The 17,832-nt window shown below is 45.9% G+C and overlaps 1 protein-coding gene across 9 annotated transcripts in view; it reads left to right on the forward strand.

Moving 5' to 3' along the window:
* XPO6 (exportin 6) overlaps positions 1–14,192 on the forward strand; it is a 61,815-nt gene extending 47,623 nt beyond the window's left edge. For all 9 annotated transcript variants that reach the window (XM_067306002.1, XM_067306004.1, XM_067306005.1 and 6 more), the window contains 11 exons: positions 337–429; positions 2,851–2,995; positions 3,501–3,647; positions 4,442–4,631; positions 5,799–5,954; positions 7,292–7,406; positions 7,914–8,085; positions 8,508–8,669; positions 10,938–11,036; positions 12,243–12,473; positions 13,444–14,192. In XM_067306002.1, the coding sequence (XP_067162103.1) occupies positions 337–429; positions 2,851–2,995; positions 3,501–3,647; positions 4,442–4,631; positions 5,799–5,954; positions 7,292–7,406; positions 7,914–8,085; positions 8,508–8,669; positions 10,938–11,036; positions 12,243–12,473; positions 13,444–13,545 (1,612 nt within the window). In that variant the 3' untranslated portion in view covers positions 13,546–14,192. The remainder of the gene's footprint in view (positions 1–336; positions 430–2,850; positions 2,996–3,500; positions 3,648–4,441; positions 4,632–5,798; positions 5,955–7,291; positions 7,407–7,913; positions 8,086–8,507; positions 8,670–10,937; positions 11,037–12,242; positions 12,474–13,443) is intronic.
* Positions 14,193–17,832: the final 3,640 nt, after the last annotated feature.

The following is a 17,832-nucleotide window of genomic DNA, read 5'->3' on the forward strand; positions in this document are numbered from 1 at the left end:
ATATTGTGAAAACTGGAAAGCAGACTTCAAGAAACTCTCCAAGAAATTTAATTAGCACTCAGCTGCAAATTACAGAGCCACCTTGGTTACATTTTTATTTCACTTCCACTTAGGAACATTGTACTTGTTCTGTTCTACCACAAACAAGGAAATAGGCTCTAAATTACTTTGAATTAGGCAACCTAAATCTTTTATGTATTTTGGCTAAATATTGACATAGACTTGCCAAGAGCTGCATTCAGATAAGATGTTCTTCTAGTGGTTTTGTAGCAGATTTGTAGTGTGTATATGCATCTCACAGTTCCTTTGCACTACCATTTATGTATTCGCTTACAGGTTGGTAAAAGTAACGCTATACGGGTCCCAGATTAAACTGTACAACATCGAAACTGCAGTACCATCTGTATTGAAACCTGACCTTATTGATGTGTGAGTATGAGATATACGCTACAAACGATAGTATCTAAATTCAGTACCTACATGGGGTGGAGGAAGCATTAGATCCCCTAAATTTGGGTGCTCCTAAGCATTTACTTGGCAACTGTTCTGAAAAATGTGTCTCCAGTGATTGCTAGCTAACCAGGAGAGCATTTCCTTTTAATTGTTAAAGGTCAAGGCTGCTACTAGCATTCTGTGTTCTTGGACCACTGTTCCCTCAAAATGATAAACTCAGACTGTTTAAAGAAAAATATACTTGGAGTCAAAAATAAAAAGGTCCATTGTGTTAGCTCTAAAAGCAAACCATTACTCTAGTGTGTACTAATGGCCATGAAAATACAGGTTTTTTGCAGTATGATTAGATGGTAAAATAAGTGTTAAATGGTGGTCTTATAAGAAACAGATCCACTATCTGTTTGCAGTTCAGGTTTACAGATTTTTTGCTACTGAAGTCAGATCTATGACTCGCGTAAAAGATTTTTTTCTTAGTGCAGGGTTTTGAGTCCCTTGGCTTCCAAGACAAATGTATGCCTTCAAGCTATGAATTCCATTTCTGAAACAAATGAATACCTTCGATCCAGAAGCTGACATTAAATGTAGAACCTTGATGCCATTAGTAGCAGAACACTGCTCTTACCAGCCTTTTAGAGACCTGCCATTTGTAATGGCCATGTTGTACAAACTTATTTGCTGCCTGCTGGCATTTTGTGAGCAAAATTTAAACTTGTCCTTTTAAACACATCACATGCTCATTCTAGTTTGTGACTGCATGTATAGCAGCTCACTGAGAACCCACACTTGATTTCATCATGTGGTTCCCTGGACGACTTCTAATAATCCCAAGTTGTTAGTACTAAGTTTTGTGGAGCTGATGTTGTTTTAATGGTCTGTTTCTCCTTTATGGTTTGAAATAACTCAGGAGGCTTTTTACATCATCTGTTAGTGAGGGTTTTTCATTCCTTCCTTTTGGGTACGTCCAGTGTGGCTGCAGAAACTTGTGATCCCTTTTCTAATGCTAGTCTAACAAAGATACGTTGCCTAATGCTTGGAGGACACCTGTCTGTGTGTTCACTAAGAATTGTCCTAACTTGTGTTTTAGCACTGTGCCAACAATAACGTATTGATCTACCAGTTGATTGTAATTTGAATTTACTAGCTTTCTTATACCTTTGACTTAATGCTGTTGCTCAGTGGATGCTTCCAGTTACACCACACCTTTAAACAAGCCTAGAGGGTGCAGGTTCTGGGACAAAGTCATGTTTTAGGTGATATTATTAATTCTGTCCTAAGCAATGCACCTGTTCAGTTAATGAATGGGGGAGAGTTTAGGCAATAAATACACTAAGGGAAGGAGAGAAGATATTAAGAAAAAGCTTTGATTAAAAAAACAAAACAAAACTTCATCCTGCTGTTCAAAGGTAAGGTTTTAAATAAAGACTTTCCCATTCTTTCCTGTTGTGTGCAAATCCTACTGGACTTGGTGACTGAAAGAGAGGTGTTCATAAGGAAGTTGATGCAGACCTGGGAGTTGCCTGCCATAAGCAACTGAGATCTTAAATCCAGTCACTATGTTGGGGACATGTGCATGTTTGAGAATCTTTATTTTTTGGAGGGAATATCAGTGTTCATAGACTCCTCTTTTCAATAAAATCTGCAGAATAAGGATTGGTTATGAACAATTCTTTCAACTGGTTAATGTGTCTTACAGGCTGACTACTGTATGTAAGTATAGATGCCAAATGGTATTCATAAGGCAACTACCTTCTAGCCTCCCTTGCTGTCAGTCAAATGGGTGCGCAAAATGATTCATGTACTGCAAGATTAGGGAATATGGCAAGTGATTAGAGGAGCATCTGAGACTGCAGTGTCATAGCACTTGCCATTCTCCAGTCTTTTTTTTTTTTAATATTATTATTATTATTACTTTTTAATTTTGTGAGTTCTTGATTGCATTCCATTTTCATGCCTGTTTTTGCACAGGGCTGAAAAGTCTGCAGAACTCAGAACGCCACTATAAATTGCTTTTCTTTTTAATAAGAGCACAGAACTTTCTAAATCTAAACAGAGATCCCAGACCTCTCCAGGTGCTAAAATATGAGGGTAAAGAGTTACGAAAAGAAATAAAAGACAGATACCATTTTACATCCTTTATCTAATGTTCACTGGCACAACAATCCTCCTAAACCAATGTAGTGCAATTTAAAAACAATCTTCTTGTCCCACCAGGGGAACTTGATGATCAAGCTGGACTCTAACAAATTTTAACAAAAAAGCTAAGAATAACAAACCTGTCCCTGATATGCCATCAAAACTACATACTGTACTGAGGACTTCTGCTCTTCCATGGCTCTTCTGCAGTATACCTTTTATCACGTGCATCTTTCTTACTGCTGTTTTCCTCCCGCTTTGTAGCCACGCTCAGTCCCTGGCAGCGTTGCAGGCCTACTCGCACTGGCTAGCGCAGTTCTACAGTGAGGTTCACCGGCAGAACCCGGAGCAATTCATCTCTCTCGTCTCCACCGCCCTGGAGGCAATTACACCCCTCATCAGCTCTAAGGTATCTTTGTCAGTACTAGCCTGCGTGCTGAGACTAAGCTTTCCTGTAGAGGAGGGGAGACTCTTAAGCGATAGGATAGTGCTGTTCTGTTTAGATGTTTAACAGTCTGCTGTGGACCACAGTTTTTGTGACTCTTGATGTGACTCTGTCTTTGAGAGCTGGATATTTGACTTCCAGAGCCACAGCAAACGTTTCATGTAAAGCGAGACTAATGGCAATGCTAGGTAGCATCATGGCATAAATGACTGCAAGAGTAAGCAGCCTCTTATTAGGCTCATTAACAGAGTCTAATGATTTTGTGGCTTGGAAATTTTTTTTTCCCCCCAGTATTAAGGGGACTTACCTGTGTTCTGATATTTGGCCAGTAAATACTATATATAAACTGTCTTGCTTATGACTGCTTAGTAATGGCAGCTCCCCATGCTGTCTGATACCAGTATTGCATCCTGAGGTTCTCTGTGGTGGTGTTACAGAGGCCCCTGACCACCTGCCCTCTCTGTTTCAGGTGCAAGAGAAGTTGCTGTTATCTGCGTGCCACCTGCTAGTCTCTTTAGCCACCACAGTACGACCAGTGTTCTTGATCAGCATCCCAGCAGTGCAGAAGGTGTTCAACAGGATCACAGACACTTCTGCTCAGCGGCTTCCTGATAAGGTGACTTTTTTGGCACAAAAACACACGAAGAACATAGATTAGGTGTCCCTGGGAAGCGGTGCCTCCATTCTTACTGTGTTTAAAAAACAAAACAAAAAAGTAGTTATCTCTGTCCACTGGATATTCAGGAATCCAAGTTGCACAGTTTATCAATAGTGATCTATTTGCAACCACAACATAATGAGAAAACACAATTGCAGCACTTAAATCTTTCTCTTTTATTTGCTGACACAGCCCCTGACCCTACACCTGCTCACATTGTCTTTACAGTGCTAGCATGTTATTTCTGACATGATTTTCTTTGCAAAACTAGTAGCATTCTGTATTCCTCACTCCAGATTAATATTTATGTTACAGAAGTACCGAAAAGCCACAATGGGGATTGGGATACCATTGTATTGTGTACTAGCATGGAGATGTAGTGCTGCACACACCTACAAGCTTAATGTGTAAACCAGACAAAGAGCAATAAAGGTGGCATCATCTTTATTTTAGAGATAACATGAAGTATAGAGACTTACTGTTTCACAGGAAGACTGACAGTGCTGGGAGCTGACTCCAGCCCTGAAGTCCTGGAGCTTTGCTTCTTTCTCTTGTCTTGTAGAGCTGCTACTTTTTGCTGGGGTTCAACTTCTGCTATTGAACCCTTTGCTCAGATAGTGAGCGCTGCTGCGTGTCTTGGACAGCTGTAAATGTCAGGCTAGGGTTGTGCTCTAGGATGTCAGTCTAGCGTGGTGCTCTGTAGCAAGCACCGTTAAACTTTGTCCCTTTGCTTAATGTCTTGTTGCTTCCAGGCCCAGGTGTTGGTGTGCAGAGCACTGTCAAACGTATTGTTGCTGCCCTGGCCAAATCTTCCGGAGAGCGAACAGCAGTGGGCAGTTCGCTCCACCAACCATGCCAGTCTAATCTCTGCCCTCACAAGAGAATATCGCCAATTAAAATCCAATGCCATCTTGCCACAGAGGAAAGTGCAACTGGAGGACAGTAAGTGCTGATCAATAACTATTTTGTCTCAGAAATTGTGCTTAGAATAAGGGGAGGCAGGAAAGGAGCAGTTGGATTCTTCCTTTCTGTGAAGAGACTCTTATTCTGTGGGTGTGTAAAGGGCACGCTTACTCCACATTGCCTATAAACTATTCCATCAAAGCACGATCTTCCTCACTTGTCCAGAGAAAGAGAGATCAAGTTTGTGATAAAACTTTGAATAGACATGATTGCTTTAAGAATAATTAACAGCCTAATGTTAGGGCTGCCAGACTGTTTTATTAGAAACATTGACCGGAGGCAGCATTGGTGAAGATTACAGCTGCAGAAACTTGAAAGAGAAGATAAGATTTTCTTCAAGACTTAGCAAGTCCTGTAGATGATGTATACAAGTAGGAGGAGAGCCCTGCACTGGTGGGGTCCAGGGACCCTTGGAAGCTTCAGTACATGTTTTGGAACTGCTATTTTGGGGGAGGGGGAGATGAGTTTGTTGGTTTGGGGCAGTTTGGGGGGGGGGAACATTGGTTGGTTTTGGAGAATCACTGAAAGAATTGTTTAGAAGTCTGCAGTGTCACAGCTCTGATAGATCAGTGTGCAAACCTGACGTGCTGGTCAAATCTGTGCAGGGAAGGAAGGAGTGTGGGAGAGGGCCATCTGAGCCCTCCAGGAAGAATATCAGCAGACTGCTCATGTGGTTTCAACTGAGCCACTCGAGTTCTGCCAACATTTGGGTTAGTTCATACAGTGCTTGTGTGTCACTCGAGTTGTTACTTTCAGAAATAGAAACCCCAGTATATTTGACTATCCTAAAGTGCTTTTTCTTTTTTTCTTGGCTAGTGTTTTTAGCAATAGCGTGTTTGAAATAATATAGCTTACAGCTCCCCTCAGTCTCTGTACCTTACTACCCAAGCAGTTGGTACTTCTGCAGGGCAGTAAGGCTGTATAATTTAAGAAGGCAAGTAGCTACAGTGACTTAATTGAACCTGCTTGAATGCTTAAAATGTAAACATGCACTTGGGAACACTTTATTCACACCTGGGCTTGGCGTATATGGTATCTTGAAGGTTTTAGTTACTGTATGCATGAATTTGACTTTTGCCTCTTTTCCTGTCTCTGGTGAGTCATTATGGTGTATGCAGAAAGTATCATCTCTCTCTCATTTTGCAGCCAAAGTGATCATCCATCAGACGCTCAGCGTTTTAGAAGACATTGTAGAGAGTATCTCTGGAGAATCCACCAAGTCCCGACAGATTTGTTATCAGTCACTGCAAGAATCCGTGCAGGTCTCACTAGCCCTCTTCCCAGCTTTCATTCATCAGTCAGGTATAACCATAGGACAGGCTTTAATGCTGTGAGTAGCTTTATGACCAACTGATAACATCCAAAGTCCATCACTGTAGAATCGTGATGTTCATATGAAGTGTGTGGGTTTGCTGTGCCGAAGTGTAATGTGAATCAGTACTTCTGGGTGGCTGTTCAAATGGAAACTTGTGAACTGGGCTGAATCTTCAATTAGAACAGGAAAGGGAGACCTTGTACTCCACCATCTAGGAAATGATCATAAAGGTTTGTCACTCTTCAAAAAGATGGAGATGCCCCATGTTCAGCAGTGAAACAAGGATGGAAGCGTTCCTGAGCACAAAACAAGCTTTAAAATGCCCTGTCTGTCTCTAAAGTATGTTTGGCATTCAAGCTTGGAGACAAAGAGGAGTAGCAGCTCTCATCAGATCGGGTCAAATGATTTTTCTGCAAAGGAAAGTCTCCTGAGGTGTAGGCAAGATTGTTGCTTGGCAGTCTTGTTGCCAATGACTTAAGAGGTTTTGTATCACATCAGGGTGGCTTGAGAGCCCAGGACTACTGCAGCTTCTCACATGAAGAGCAAAGCACTCTGGGAAAACTTCTTGGAGCTAGGTGGAAGTTTCTCAGTGGAGCAGAGTGGAGGAGAATAGAGGGAAAACAAAATTGCAGAATAGAAAGGATCCAAGAGAGTGTGCTGAAGCTGCGACTCCACTGAGTTGCTGTCTGGGGAGGAGGCCAGTGCAATTGTGTTAGCTATAAAAGGCCGCACAAAGCAAGAGCTGCGCAGCTACAGCTTAACTTGGTTATTCAATCAAGCGTGTTGGGACTGATGGAGAATTAGCTGATCCTGTAGTGCTGATCAGCTAATTGTACAACCATGTGCTGAAAATTACTTCTGAAGTCAGAAGGGTCTTTTCAGTTCCTGCCGGGAAAAAAAGTTGGATTCTGTCTCTTAGCTGCTCCAAACTGTATAGATGTTTTGGACTTCCTTGTGTTTCCTGTTAACCCTATAAAAGCAGTAAACAACTGGAGATTGGCCCAGATCATTGCAAGAGCTTTCTCCAAGCATTCTGTGTAGGCAGACCAGATTAAGGGTCTTTGCTGATGGTATCATATTTGTTCTGGGAGTTGTTTGGTGCTGGCTGTACTTGTTGTCCCTGGCAGTTTCTGAAATGAATGAACAATCTTTAAGCCCTGTAGTACCCAGCTGCTGATTTCCATTTCTAATGGGAGCCCTGCTGCTAAATTTCAAAGAACAAATGGGTTTCCCTGTACAGAAGGAACAGATCTCTCGTAAAAAGACTTCCCAGTGCACTTCAGCACTCCCCTAACACATTCTTTTGGCTTTCCTGTTCTCATAGATGTGACAGATGAGATGCTGAGCTTCTTCCTCACTCTGTTTCAAGGACTGAGGGTGCAGATGGGAGTGCCTTTCACCGAGCAGATCATACAGACCTTTCTAAACATGTTCACCAGGTATTGTCCTTTGTTCATTGCTTTCTTATCCCTCAAGATGATTAATTGTGGTGAGCTGCTCTCACAAGTCCACGTCCTCCAGGAATATAATGCTTCCAACCTCTCTGTGGCCAGATTTTTGCTATGTGCAAGGACTAAATCTGAGGAGAATGATTCTGGATCTGAGACAACCCAGCCCACACATATCCGTCACACAGGCCACCGGGCTATTTCAGCTCTCCCACAGATGTTCTAGTCTTGGAAGTGTGTGATACTGAACTGGACTCCAGCACTGCTGATTAGCTCCTACCCAAGATCTGAGTGTGCCCTAACCGTCTCTAAAAGCTCTTGATGTTGGGGGAGGATGTCTCTTAATCCTCAGTCAAAAGCCAGCTCCCTTCTGAGGCTTAATGTACTGGGTCTGCATTAACTGTGCAAACTTAGTTAGAGGCACTATGTGCTTTCTGTTATATTAGGTAAACAAGCAGATCTCTAGGGTGGTTCTTATGCAGTCACTTTGTGTTGTAGGGAGCAGTTGGCAGAGAGCATCCTCCATGAGGGCAGCACTGGCTGTCGGGTGGTGGAGAAGTTTCTCAAAATACTGCAAGTTGTGGTACAAGAGCCAGGCCAAGTTTTCAAGCCTTTTCTACCCAGCGTCATCTCACTGTGCATGGAGCAGGTCTACCCCATCATTGCAGAGGTAGGACTGTTGTCACACTGGGTGGAGAACAGGGGAGACTGGATGAGGAGGTTGTGCTGGAATGTGGGAGCAATGAAGTTCTTTGCTTTTTCCTGTAAATGTCAGTCCCTATGCAGGGCAAACTGGGTGACTGGACAGTGGGAATTGGAAGCAGAATGGGCAGAGGACTTTGTCAGGGGTTGTCAAAGAAGCTAAAGTTACAGGTGTGCTCAAAGCAGAAGGTGGAACTCATAACTGAATGATGAGTTTTTAGCACTATTCAACAGTCATTGGGTTTGATGCCTTCCTTAGAAGGAAATGCTTTGATATGCTGGTGCCTTTGCTGCAAAGCGCTGTCCTGGTGGCCACCTGACAGGATACTGTTAGCGGTGGGATTCCAGCACAGGAACCTGTTTTGAGTTGTTCTCTTTTTCTTCTTCTAGCGCTCATCTCCTGATGTGAAAGCAGAGTTGTTTGAGCTGCTTTTCCGGATTCTCCATCATAACTGGCGGTACTTTTTCAAATCCAGTGTTTTGGCCAGTGTCCAAAGAGGAATAGCAGAAGAGCAGATGGAGAATGAAGCACAGTTCAGTGCCATTATGCAGGTAACCTGGTTACTTTCACAGCTGTCTAGAACCCTTTCTGTGATGGAGCATATGCTGGTTGCAGCAGTGCATTAAAACGTGGCTCATTCAGATTAGACAGTGTCTCAAGTGAGGCGATGAGTTTAGGAACTGATGAGAATCATCAGAATACCTGTAGAGTAGCCTAGCTGCTGTGCTCGCAAGGCAGTGCCTCACCGAGGAGGGGAAAATGCGGAGTGAGGATGGAATGTTAATTTCTTTCCGTGCCTCCATCCTGCATGAGACCCTGCGTCTGGAACTAAAATATTACTAAAATATAAATAAACCAACATTTACTGTTGTTGCAAGTCTTACAGTTAGCACTAGCACAAACTGTCTATGCAGAAAAGTTTACATGAGAGTGAGACAGTCTCCGTTTTTTATATGGACTTGTTTTATGCTGTTCCATTGGATCTGGTAGGGATGGATCAGTGGGATAATCCTGTAGGCTTTGGCTGGAGGAATAGAGAAGGGAGTATGCCAGCACATATGCAGAGCCAGCACCAGTCTTGCCAGGTTGGGGAATTTAAATTTTAAAGAGTGACAGACTGTTCCACATGTTACTGAGATCAGAGCTGGCCAAATGAATTGCTGTGCAGTTCGTAGGTGTAAGAACTGCCTCCCAAATTGGTAGTGCAACTTGTAGTAAAATCAGAATCAGCCTCCTAATCAGGCCTCCTTAACAGACTACCTGGTGCGGGGCCCTTTACCTCCAGCTCACTTCAGTGTAAACAGAGGACATGCACCATGCCCTGGAAGCTCAGAGCCTAGGGCTTGCCTGGCCAAGGGCACTGAACGCCAGAGTGGAGGGCCACGTGCTTAGGCTTCAGGTGGAAGGACTCTTTCCAAAACTGCCTCGACCCATTGTGGAGTGCTTGCAGGTCCTGGGTCCCTTCTGAGATACGAGGGAGGAGGGAACTCTTGCACTGACATGAATGAGGTTGACTTTTCTCTCCAACCTTTCCTTATCTTAGCATCTTTTGATGTGAATGAGGCCTGACTTAGTCCCTAAGCAGGGCTGTCCAAGCATCTTTTCCTTTTTCTCCTGTGGCAGTGTAATGCTACCAAACTCTCCTCGGTATGTTGTTTTGGGGGACACTTACTTGTTAATCTCAGTATTAACTACATGCTGGTGGACAGTTCTGGACTATTTGTTTTACTACTTGGCTCCTGTTGTTTTGATGCAAAGCTTTTATTTAATATCCTGTAAATATCCTCCATTGTGAGAACAGCGTGTGTTTGTGTTCAGAATATTGCTAGTTTGTGTACTGGTTTCCACTGGACATGGGAGTCCAGAACGGGCTCAGTCTTGAAGAGACTTGGACCATTTTTGGCCGTCTAACAAAAAATGGCTAATATGGAGGCATGCCCTTGTTTCCCGATAAATGTCTTAGAGGATACAAGAGCATCAGCTAGGACAATTCTGCTGCCCACCTCTGCTCATCTGTACAGTGTTTCAAGGGAGCTCAGGGCATAAAAGATGTTTTATCCCAAAGTCTGCATAAGCTACCAGACCAGCCTGGTGGGGTCCAGCAAACTTTGTTCTTAGACTCTTCCCCATTTCTGTAATGCCAAGTTCACTCTTCCAACTCTCATCTCTAATTTCTTTTTAATTTCATGCAGTAACATGTTGAACACATCTGCCAGTTGCCTTGGTCTCTAGACTTAGATTGAAAATAAAACCTCTGTACATGTGTTCTGGCTTTGTTCATGCTCACCACAGTACTCTAGGTAGTGTCTCTGAGAAATACCCCAAATCCTTCATGAGCAAACAGTCTGCCGAGGACACTGCTCTCAGCATCTAGCATTCCTCTCCAATGAATGCTTGGTCATCTGTTCCCAACGGACCTAACTTAGAAAACTATTCTGTGAATTTTGGATATGATCACATTTCCACGAAAGCTTCTTCATCCCCATTGATCTGGCAGCAGCATAGTTGATATTAAACAACCGCTTCTTTTGTACATTAGCTGCACTGAGAAGCAGCAGAGGCTGCTAGGATCCGTGAGGGGGTTGTTCTTCTCAAACATCGGTGTGGCTCACCACCCTGCATGGTCAGGTCAATGTAGACAGGGCCCAAGTTCTTGGCATGTGTCTCAAGCCATGCAATGATATTTCCAGGTGAGATCTGTGAACAGGTTCTGTTTGACAGGAGTGTGGTGTTGGGATGAAAATGTTCTTGTTCTGTCTGACAGATTTGATATTTTTATGGTATCGTTCCCCTTTCTTCAAGTCTGCTTTTGTTCGTAGGCATTTGGCCAATCCTTCCTGCAGCCTGACATTCACCTGTTCAAGCAAAATCTCTTCTACTTGGAGACACTGAACACCAAGCAGAAGCTGTACCACAAGGTGGGTCCTAGTTGACCAGCAAAACTTCTGTGTCTTGCTTGGTAGGGAATTGCGAATCACTGCCAGGGAAGTTGTGCTAGGCAAAGGGCAGTTAAAGGCTGGTGTCTTCCAATTCAAGGAGGTTGGGAACTGCTTTGTGATATTAGAAAGCTACCTTTGAAGCTCTTAAATGGCCTGGAAATTGAAGGTCAGGATTTGAGGGCTTATATACCACAGCCTGTGGTTGCTGTGATCCTGTTGGATGCATTGGTGGTCAGAGTGGCATTGTGATCTCCCTGATACTGTTGCAGTGGACACAGGAGGGATCCAAACTCTAGCCAGTCAAAGCAAAGCCTTGGTACCTGCCCTCCTGAATGTGAGGGAAAGCAAAGAACAAACCTAGTGACAGCATGACTTTTGGCCTGGCAAAGTGGAATTTGGGTCATCAACAGGACAGTGGCTGAGTCCCTCTGTCATTCTTATCTGGGTGAGCAGCAGATTTATATATTTATATAAATAAATATTTTATTTATAATAAATATTTATATAAATAAATATTTATTTAATCTTTACTGTGGTATCACTGGTAGAGGTTGTCCATTGCTGTCATGTGGGACCCATCCTCCAGACCCTCTTATTTTGACTTGTTAGCTGCTGTCTTGAAGGACTAGAGTTGGAAGCCAGGGTCCTGCCCTTCTGGTAACTCTATGGAAGCAGAGCTTTCAGGTTTGCATTTGTGATCACAACTCAAGGACAGTCCTTCATGTTAACAGCTGCCCGTTACAGACTTTCAGGCAGCTAGCCAGATTCCCTGGGAACTCAAGATGCTTTCAGGAGCACTAGGCGGAGTTAAAACTGGCTGGAGTTTGAATGGGACCTGATGTTTGCTTAAATGCCAAAGGTTTAAGCTTGAATCAGACAACATGAGATAAATGAGGCCAAATTCACCCTTGCCCTAAAGCAGGTATAAATCTAGTTTGTTGTACCCATTTGCGATCTTGGCCTGGTTCAGACTAGGAAAGCTTGCTCTGTGCCCACAAGGGCTTGCAGCCCTCATTCATAGCTCGGAAGCTGCTGTTGGCAAAGTGGCCTGGTGCAGCCCTGCTCACTTACACAGTCTGATCTTGAAGAGTTGTTACTTCTGAGGCTGTGCACTAGCTGCTGACCCTCTCGCGGGAGGATTGCTTGTGTGCAGACATGTAACTGTGTGCTTCTTTTACTGTGTAGAAGATCTTCCGGACAACCATGCTGTTCCAGTTTGTGAATGTGCTACTTCAGGTGCTTGTCCACAAGTCGCATGACCTGTTGCAGGAGGAGATTGGCATTGCCACTTACAATATGGCCTCAGTGGACTTTGATGGCTTCTACTCAGCCTTTCTCCCTGAGTTCCTGGCCAGTTGTGATGGTGTGGACTCTAACCAGAAAAACGTATTGGGAAGGAATTTCAAAATGGACAGGGTAAGAGGGGGGAATGCTTCAGAAGAGTAAAATTGCTCCCAGGATGTGCAGTGTTATTTTACTCCTAAAATACGTTAGCCAACAGCCAGAGGCTTCTCTGTGTGGCGTTTTGAGGCAGTGCCCCTTTGGTTACAAGCACTTCCATAGTTGGCAGTGCCTAGCCCAGGATTTCTCACTGTAGGTAGCCAATCTGCCATTTCATCTAATGGGCTGCCTTATGCTGTGGGAATTAGGGAATACATTTCCTGGAGGGGGGTTTCACAGGAGTAGACTGATGTCTTCTAGAGTTGGATGCTCGGATCCTTGCCAAAATTTAGCTCCAGCTGCTTGCCAGATGTTCAAGGGTTACAGTGAAGATGACAGCAGTGTAGCTGCTTGCATTTCTTTCAAACCCCTTGTGAGTGTGAAGCAAATGGTCTATAACCTCCCCACAGAACGTCATCGCAGTGCAGTAGGTCATGGTTTCCATCTACTGAAGCTTGCTTGTCCACTGAGTGTTTCCTCTCCAGTTGGAGACGGTGGGGATTTGAGGCCAAGGTTAGGGTGTGTGGGAAAGGAGCCTTGAGAGAATCACTGGACTCGAGTAGGCAGTTGAGGGAAAATTAGCCCTTGTTATGGGGTATCTGGGACCCAGGAGCCTTGGCAGAAATGCACTGAGCAATTGCCTCTGCGGGGGCTGTTTAATGGCCAGTGTGTTGTGCCTGACTGCACATGGAGAAGCCAGTGCCATGAGCAGAGCTCTAATCAGCTCTTTGCTTGGAGCAGCTCTGCAGTCTATGGTCCCTGTACATAGGGCTGCAGAAATTGGAGTTTCCTGGGCTCAGATTCTGGAGAAAATGGTCTGTTTGTCTGCTATGAAATACATGTGGGTGCTTGTGGCCCTCTCAGTTCGTTTCTAATTTCCACAGTAAGACAGTGCTTGTAGGTATTATTCTGTTTGCAGTACAATGTGTTGCTTGATCTTTTCCAGGATCTGCCATCGTTTACGCAGAATGTGCACAGACTGGTGAATGACCTGCGTTACTACAGACTCTGCAATGACAGTTTGCCCCCTGGAACTGTGAAACTATAGTTACTGCACTGGACTCGTGTTTTGATCACTGTAGGGAATGGATACATATTTCTTTTGCCACCACATTCTCTCTCCTCCCTGATTTCATCAGTACTGCAGGACACGGAGTCTTGCACATGGGCACATGTTATTGGATTCACGCACCACGCTTCCTTTTCTTCTCTCCCAACCCAAAGGCCCCCGGTTGGAGTCAGCACTGTCTGCAGGATGTGTCTTAACGCCCAACCCACAGGGCAATTCAACTGTATGGAAAGTCCTCTCACTGGGGTTTTGTTTTACTAACGTAGCACTTTGTTGCGTCCAGAGATTACTGTGGAGTTGTCTCGAGAGATCTTGTGCATATCAATCATGAGGCAGAAGCGCCAAAGACTACTTCAGACATTCGTACCTTCGTGTCATTCCACCTTCCTGCCCCTGCCCAGCTCTCAGAGGAGGAGACTCATGACGTTGGAACTGTTTTGGCACTTCTGTCACTCCCTTTGTTTTTAAATTGCCTTGAAACCTCCCTGTTGTTTGCGGGGATTAGAGACTTTTGGGTTTTTTTTGTTTTTGTTTTTTTTTTAAAAAACGTTTTCTCATCATTCCATTGTGATACTAAAACAACATGCTTAATGGAAATAAAGTGCTTACTTTGTTGTTTTAAATAACTTGTCTTAGTTCCCTTGTAGGCCTCTGTGTCACCAAGCCTTTTTGCTAGATCATGTTTCATACTGTAGACAGTGGTCTCTGCAGCCCTTCCCCATGACCAAGGATTGTGTGCGTTGCCCATACTGGGCCCTGGGTGCAGACATGCCTTGCCCAGGCTCCGTGCGAGTCAGACTGCTCTGGGAGCAGTCTAGCTGCTCTTGAAAGGTGTTGGGCCGAACTGATGCTGATCGGTATTGGCTTCTTTCTCAGTTTTACCCTCGTATTTACAGCCTATATTGCCTGTGTCTTGTATCCTCCGTTGTGGTGTTCTGCTTATTCCCTCCAGCAGTCTGTTGTCCCAGGTGATCAAGAGTTGATTGCAGAAAGAAAGACTCCTAACATTCATGATGTTGCATCGTAGGACACCTGAGCTGGAGACCAGCTCCTGGCCAGAATGACTTGTTGTTGGCGTTTGAGCACAATGTTAAAATCACAGTCCCCACTCGCATTGTGCCAGCTTTCATGGGGCTTGCAAAGAGTCTTCGATTGTGCAACTGGGTGAGATTTTTCTCTGGTGTCAGAAACTTAATCCTCTGCTGTTTTCCTCCCTACAGTTATGGGGGCAGCCACAGCAAGGGTTGTATGGTGAGAATAGTGCCTGTCATTGTGAAGGGAACGCACCTGGAGTTGTTCAGATCGGTGTGGGTCCCACTATAACATGTCTGGTAGACGTGGGCTTGGAGTGAGACGGCTGCATGAGGGACATGTCTGAGTGGTGAGATGGAGTCAGTGAGCACTTGTTGCATAGTTCCCATAGTTCAAATTTTGTGAAAAATGTGCATTGCAAGCTGTTGTCATGTTTACCATTTGAAGACAATGTTTGTTGTTTGGATAGCCTGTTTGCAGTCAGAGCCCTGCATCCAGGTCATCTGAACTGGGACTAGTTTGATGTTTATGGGCTTCGTACCCTGCAGTGAGCTGCTCGAGTTGGAAGGCACGCATGAACTATAGAATCCAGCCTACCAAGGACATGCTTCACTAGGTATGGTCCATACAACTGAGCTGTGTGAACTGTTGTCTGCTGAGATCTTTCAGCTGTGTGACCATCAGCTTGGAAGGGGATGATGAGCTGGCACAGAGAGGGACCTCCTTGACCACCACCAGACTGCAGAGCTGTGACCTACTCGGAGAGGACTGAAGGCACTGAGCTCCATGCAAGCTAGAACATGCATGAAGAGCACATGGTTCAGGACAGCCCGCTCTAGCAGAACTATTGTGTGGATGCAGTCGGTGCCCTGATCAGTAACTCACACTGCAGCACAACCCACCGAGACAGCACCGCTGTTCCGCCCTGCTGAGAACCGCAGCAACGGATGGTGGTGGCCACCTGCCACCTTCTCAGCCAAGCACTCTGCGACTGTGGCTTCCTTCAGAAATGTGCTAACGGGAAGCTGGTTAAGACCTGCTGACTCCTGACCTTGGTACAACGAGACCAACGTCAGCCCTTCCCTGCTGCGGATACCATAGCTGGCGCTGCCTGGTCCCTGCTGCTTGCACTGCCAGCTGCCTGTGGAGGATGCTGATGTGGGCCAGGGGCTCCTGTGAGTGCTGAGACCCAGTGATGTTAAAGTCTGAGGGCCACAGTCTTGCTGGAATATCGGAGAGCTCTTGTGCGTCCTATAACAGCTAAGGAAAGTCTTCTTGTGAAGAAATTGCTAAGCATTGGCATGGAGGGGTCTCTGCAGAGCAGCGGGGGCACCCCTAGAAAGGGTGCACACTGACTCTCCCTGGCCTGCTCGGGCTGTAAGAGTTAGCAGGTCTCTTGTTGGCCTGCCGCAGCATTCCTGGGGTGCAGAAGTCTCTTTAAAGAGCAAAAATGGTGTATATCCCGACACAACAGGAGCCGGTCTTGTCCTGGCTCTGGGACCTCAGTTACCTTGGGGTGTTTCTGCAGTCCAAGCAGGTCACCTCTGTAAAATGTTTGTACGGGCTCTGGGGCTGGGGCAGGAAAGGACTCTGCCCCAAGGACAGCTGTGGCTTCAGACAGATGCTTCATTTGTCACTGGCACAGCTCTGCTCTGAGCATGGTTCTCCAGGCTGGTGGTGGCTCTGTTTCTTGCAAAATTTTTGGTCGATCTTGTCAGTTTGCTAACACAAGGTGAAAGTGCGTGTTTTTTCCCTCGCTGACTTGCCGATCAAGGGCAGCAGTTTGGAAGACATCCAAGCCTGGACGTTGCAACCTGCAAGCCCTGATGCCGAAACTGCAAAGTGCTGTTTGACCCTTGCTGTGCAGAGAAAGTAGTTTCTCCTTTGCCAGTCGTCGCTGACAGCGCATAGTGCAACTTCCAAACAAGTCCCTGTGCATAAACAAAAATGCTCCCAGACCTTGTCCTGGAAAAATCTGCCTTTAGTGATGTTGTGGGACTGGGGCCTCCCTGCGGCATGGCTTGGTGGTGCTGGGGGTGGGTTTGCTGAACAGGGGGCGCTTTCTGGGGACACGCACCAGGGTGGCTGGGCAGCCGCCACCGCTGCAAGCGCCAGCGCAGCCTGGGAGCACCCGAAACCTGGCTGTGTCGGGCAGAGGGGCCGGTGCCTGCGGGTGAAGTCCGCATCTGTTGTCTGGTGGGGGTGCAGCGCTGCCGCCCTCGGCAGGAGCAGCTCAGTTCACTCTGGACAAATATTGGAGGGCAGCTGGGAAGAGGCCTGATCTATGTTTCCGGCTTTTTTAATCTTCCTTAAAGCGATCCCTTCCTCCCTAGCATTGCCACTTCAGCCCCGACACACTGGTGCGCAGCTGCTCTGTGCAAGAGCTGCATGGGCATGCGGCATTTTCAGGCAGGCTATTTCGGCAGCCGTGCTGTGCCGAGCCGGCCACTGGCGTGGCGTGATGATGAGGAAGGAGCTCGGAGAGCAGGTGGCTCCCCTGGACGGGAGCACTGGGCTGTGCGTGGGAGCTGCGCGGCTCGAGGCGGGTGTAGCGATCCTGGGCCTCTCCAATGTGTCTAACCCGCTGTTCGGAGAGTCCCTCACACATCCCAGCGTATATATAGGCACAAGAACACCAGTCGCTTTGAACTGCACTGTGTTGGGCACCTTCCTGACCTCATGGTTCAAATTATCGCAGGTCTGAAAAACAGGCTCAAAGTGACGATGATTTTCCATGAACTTGCAGATATTTTAATAGCGATATTTGCACCAAGCAGCTACCCAAGAAGCATCTCAGGAGTTTTGTACGTAGGCAAGTTCAATAAGGAGTGAGATCCCAGAAGCTGATCTGGTCCAAGGCTGTTTTTAAAAACTAAAGCACTGAAAGTTCAAAATCCACTGCAAGTGTGAGCTGTGCCCCATCAGAGCTGGGTGCAGGGGTGCCGTCACCCTTCAGGAAGGGGAGAGACGGGCGGCACAGCAGCCGTGGAGCAGTTTCTGCTTTTGTGCTGATTTAGAGAAAAGTGAAATCTGGACTGCAGTGACATCCACCCCAGCGAGGAGCCTTGCTGTGTGCGCGGGGACTCGTCTCCCTGCTTCCCCTTTCTCAAATGATGCTTTGACAGCAGAGGGCTTCTGCTGCTGTCCCTGCACGCGGTGGATGTCTGTTTGGGACGCGGGCCACCAAAGGCAGTGGGGGAGCTGGGCAGGGGTGCCCTGGCCCAGTGGCACCGG

Source organism: Apteryx mantelli, chromosome 16, assembly GCF_036417845.1.
Source record: "Apteryx mantelli isolate bAptMan1 chromosome 16, bAptMan1.hap1, whole genome shotgun sequence".
Lineage (NCBI taxonomy): Eukaryota > Metazoa > Chordata > Aves > Apterygiformes > Apterygidae > Apteryx > Apteryx mantelli.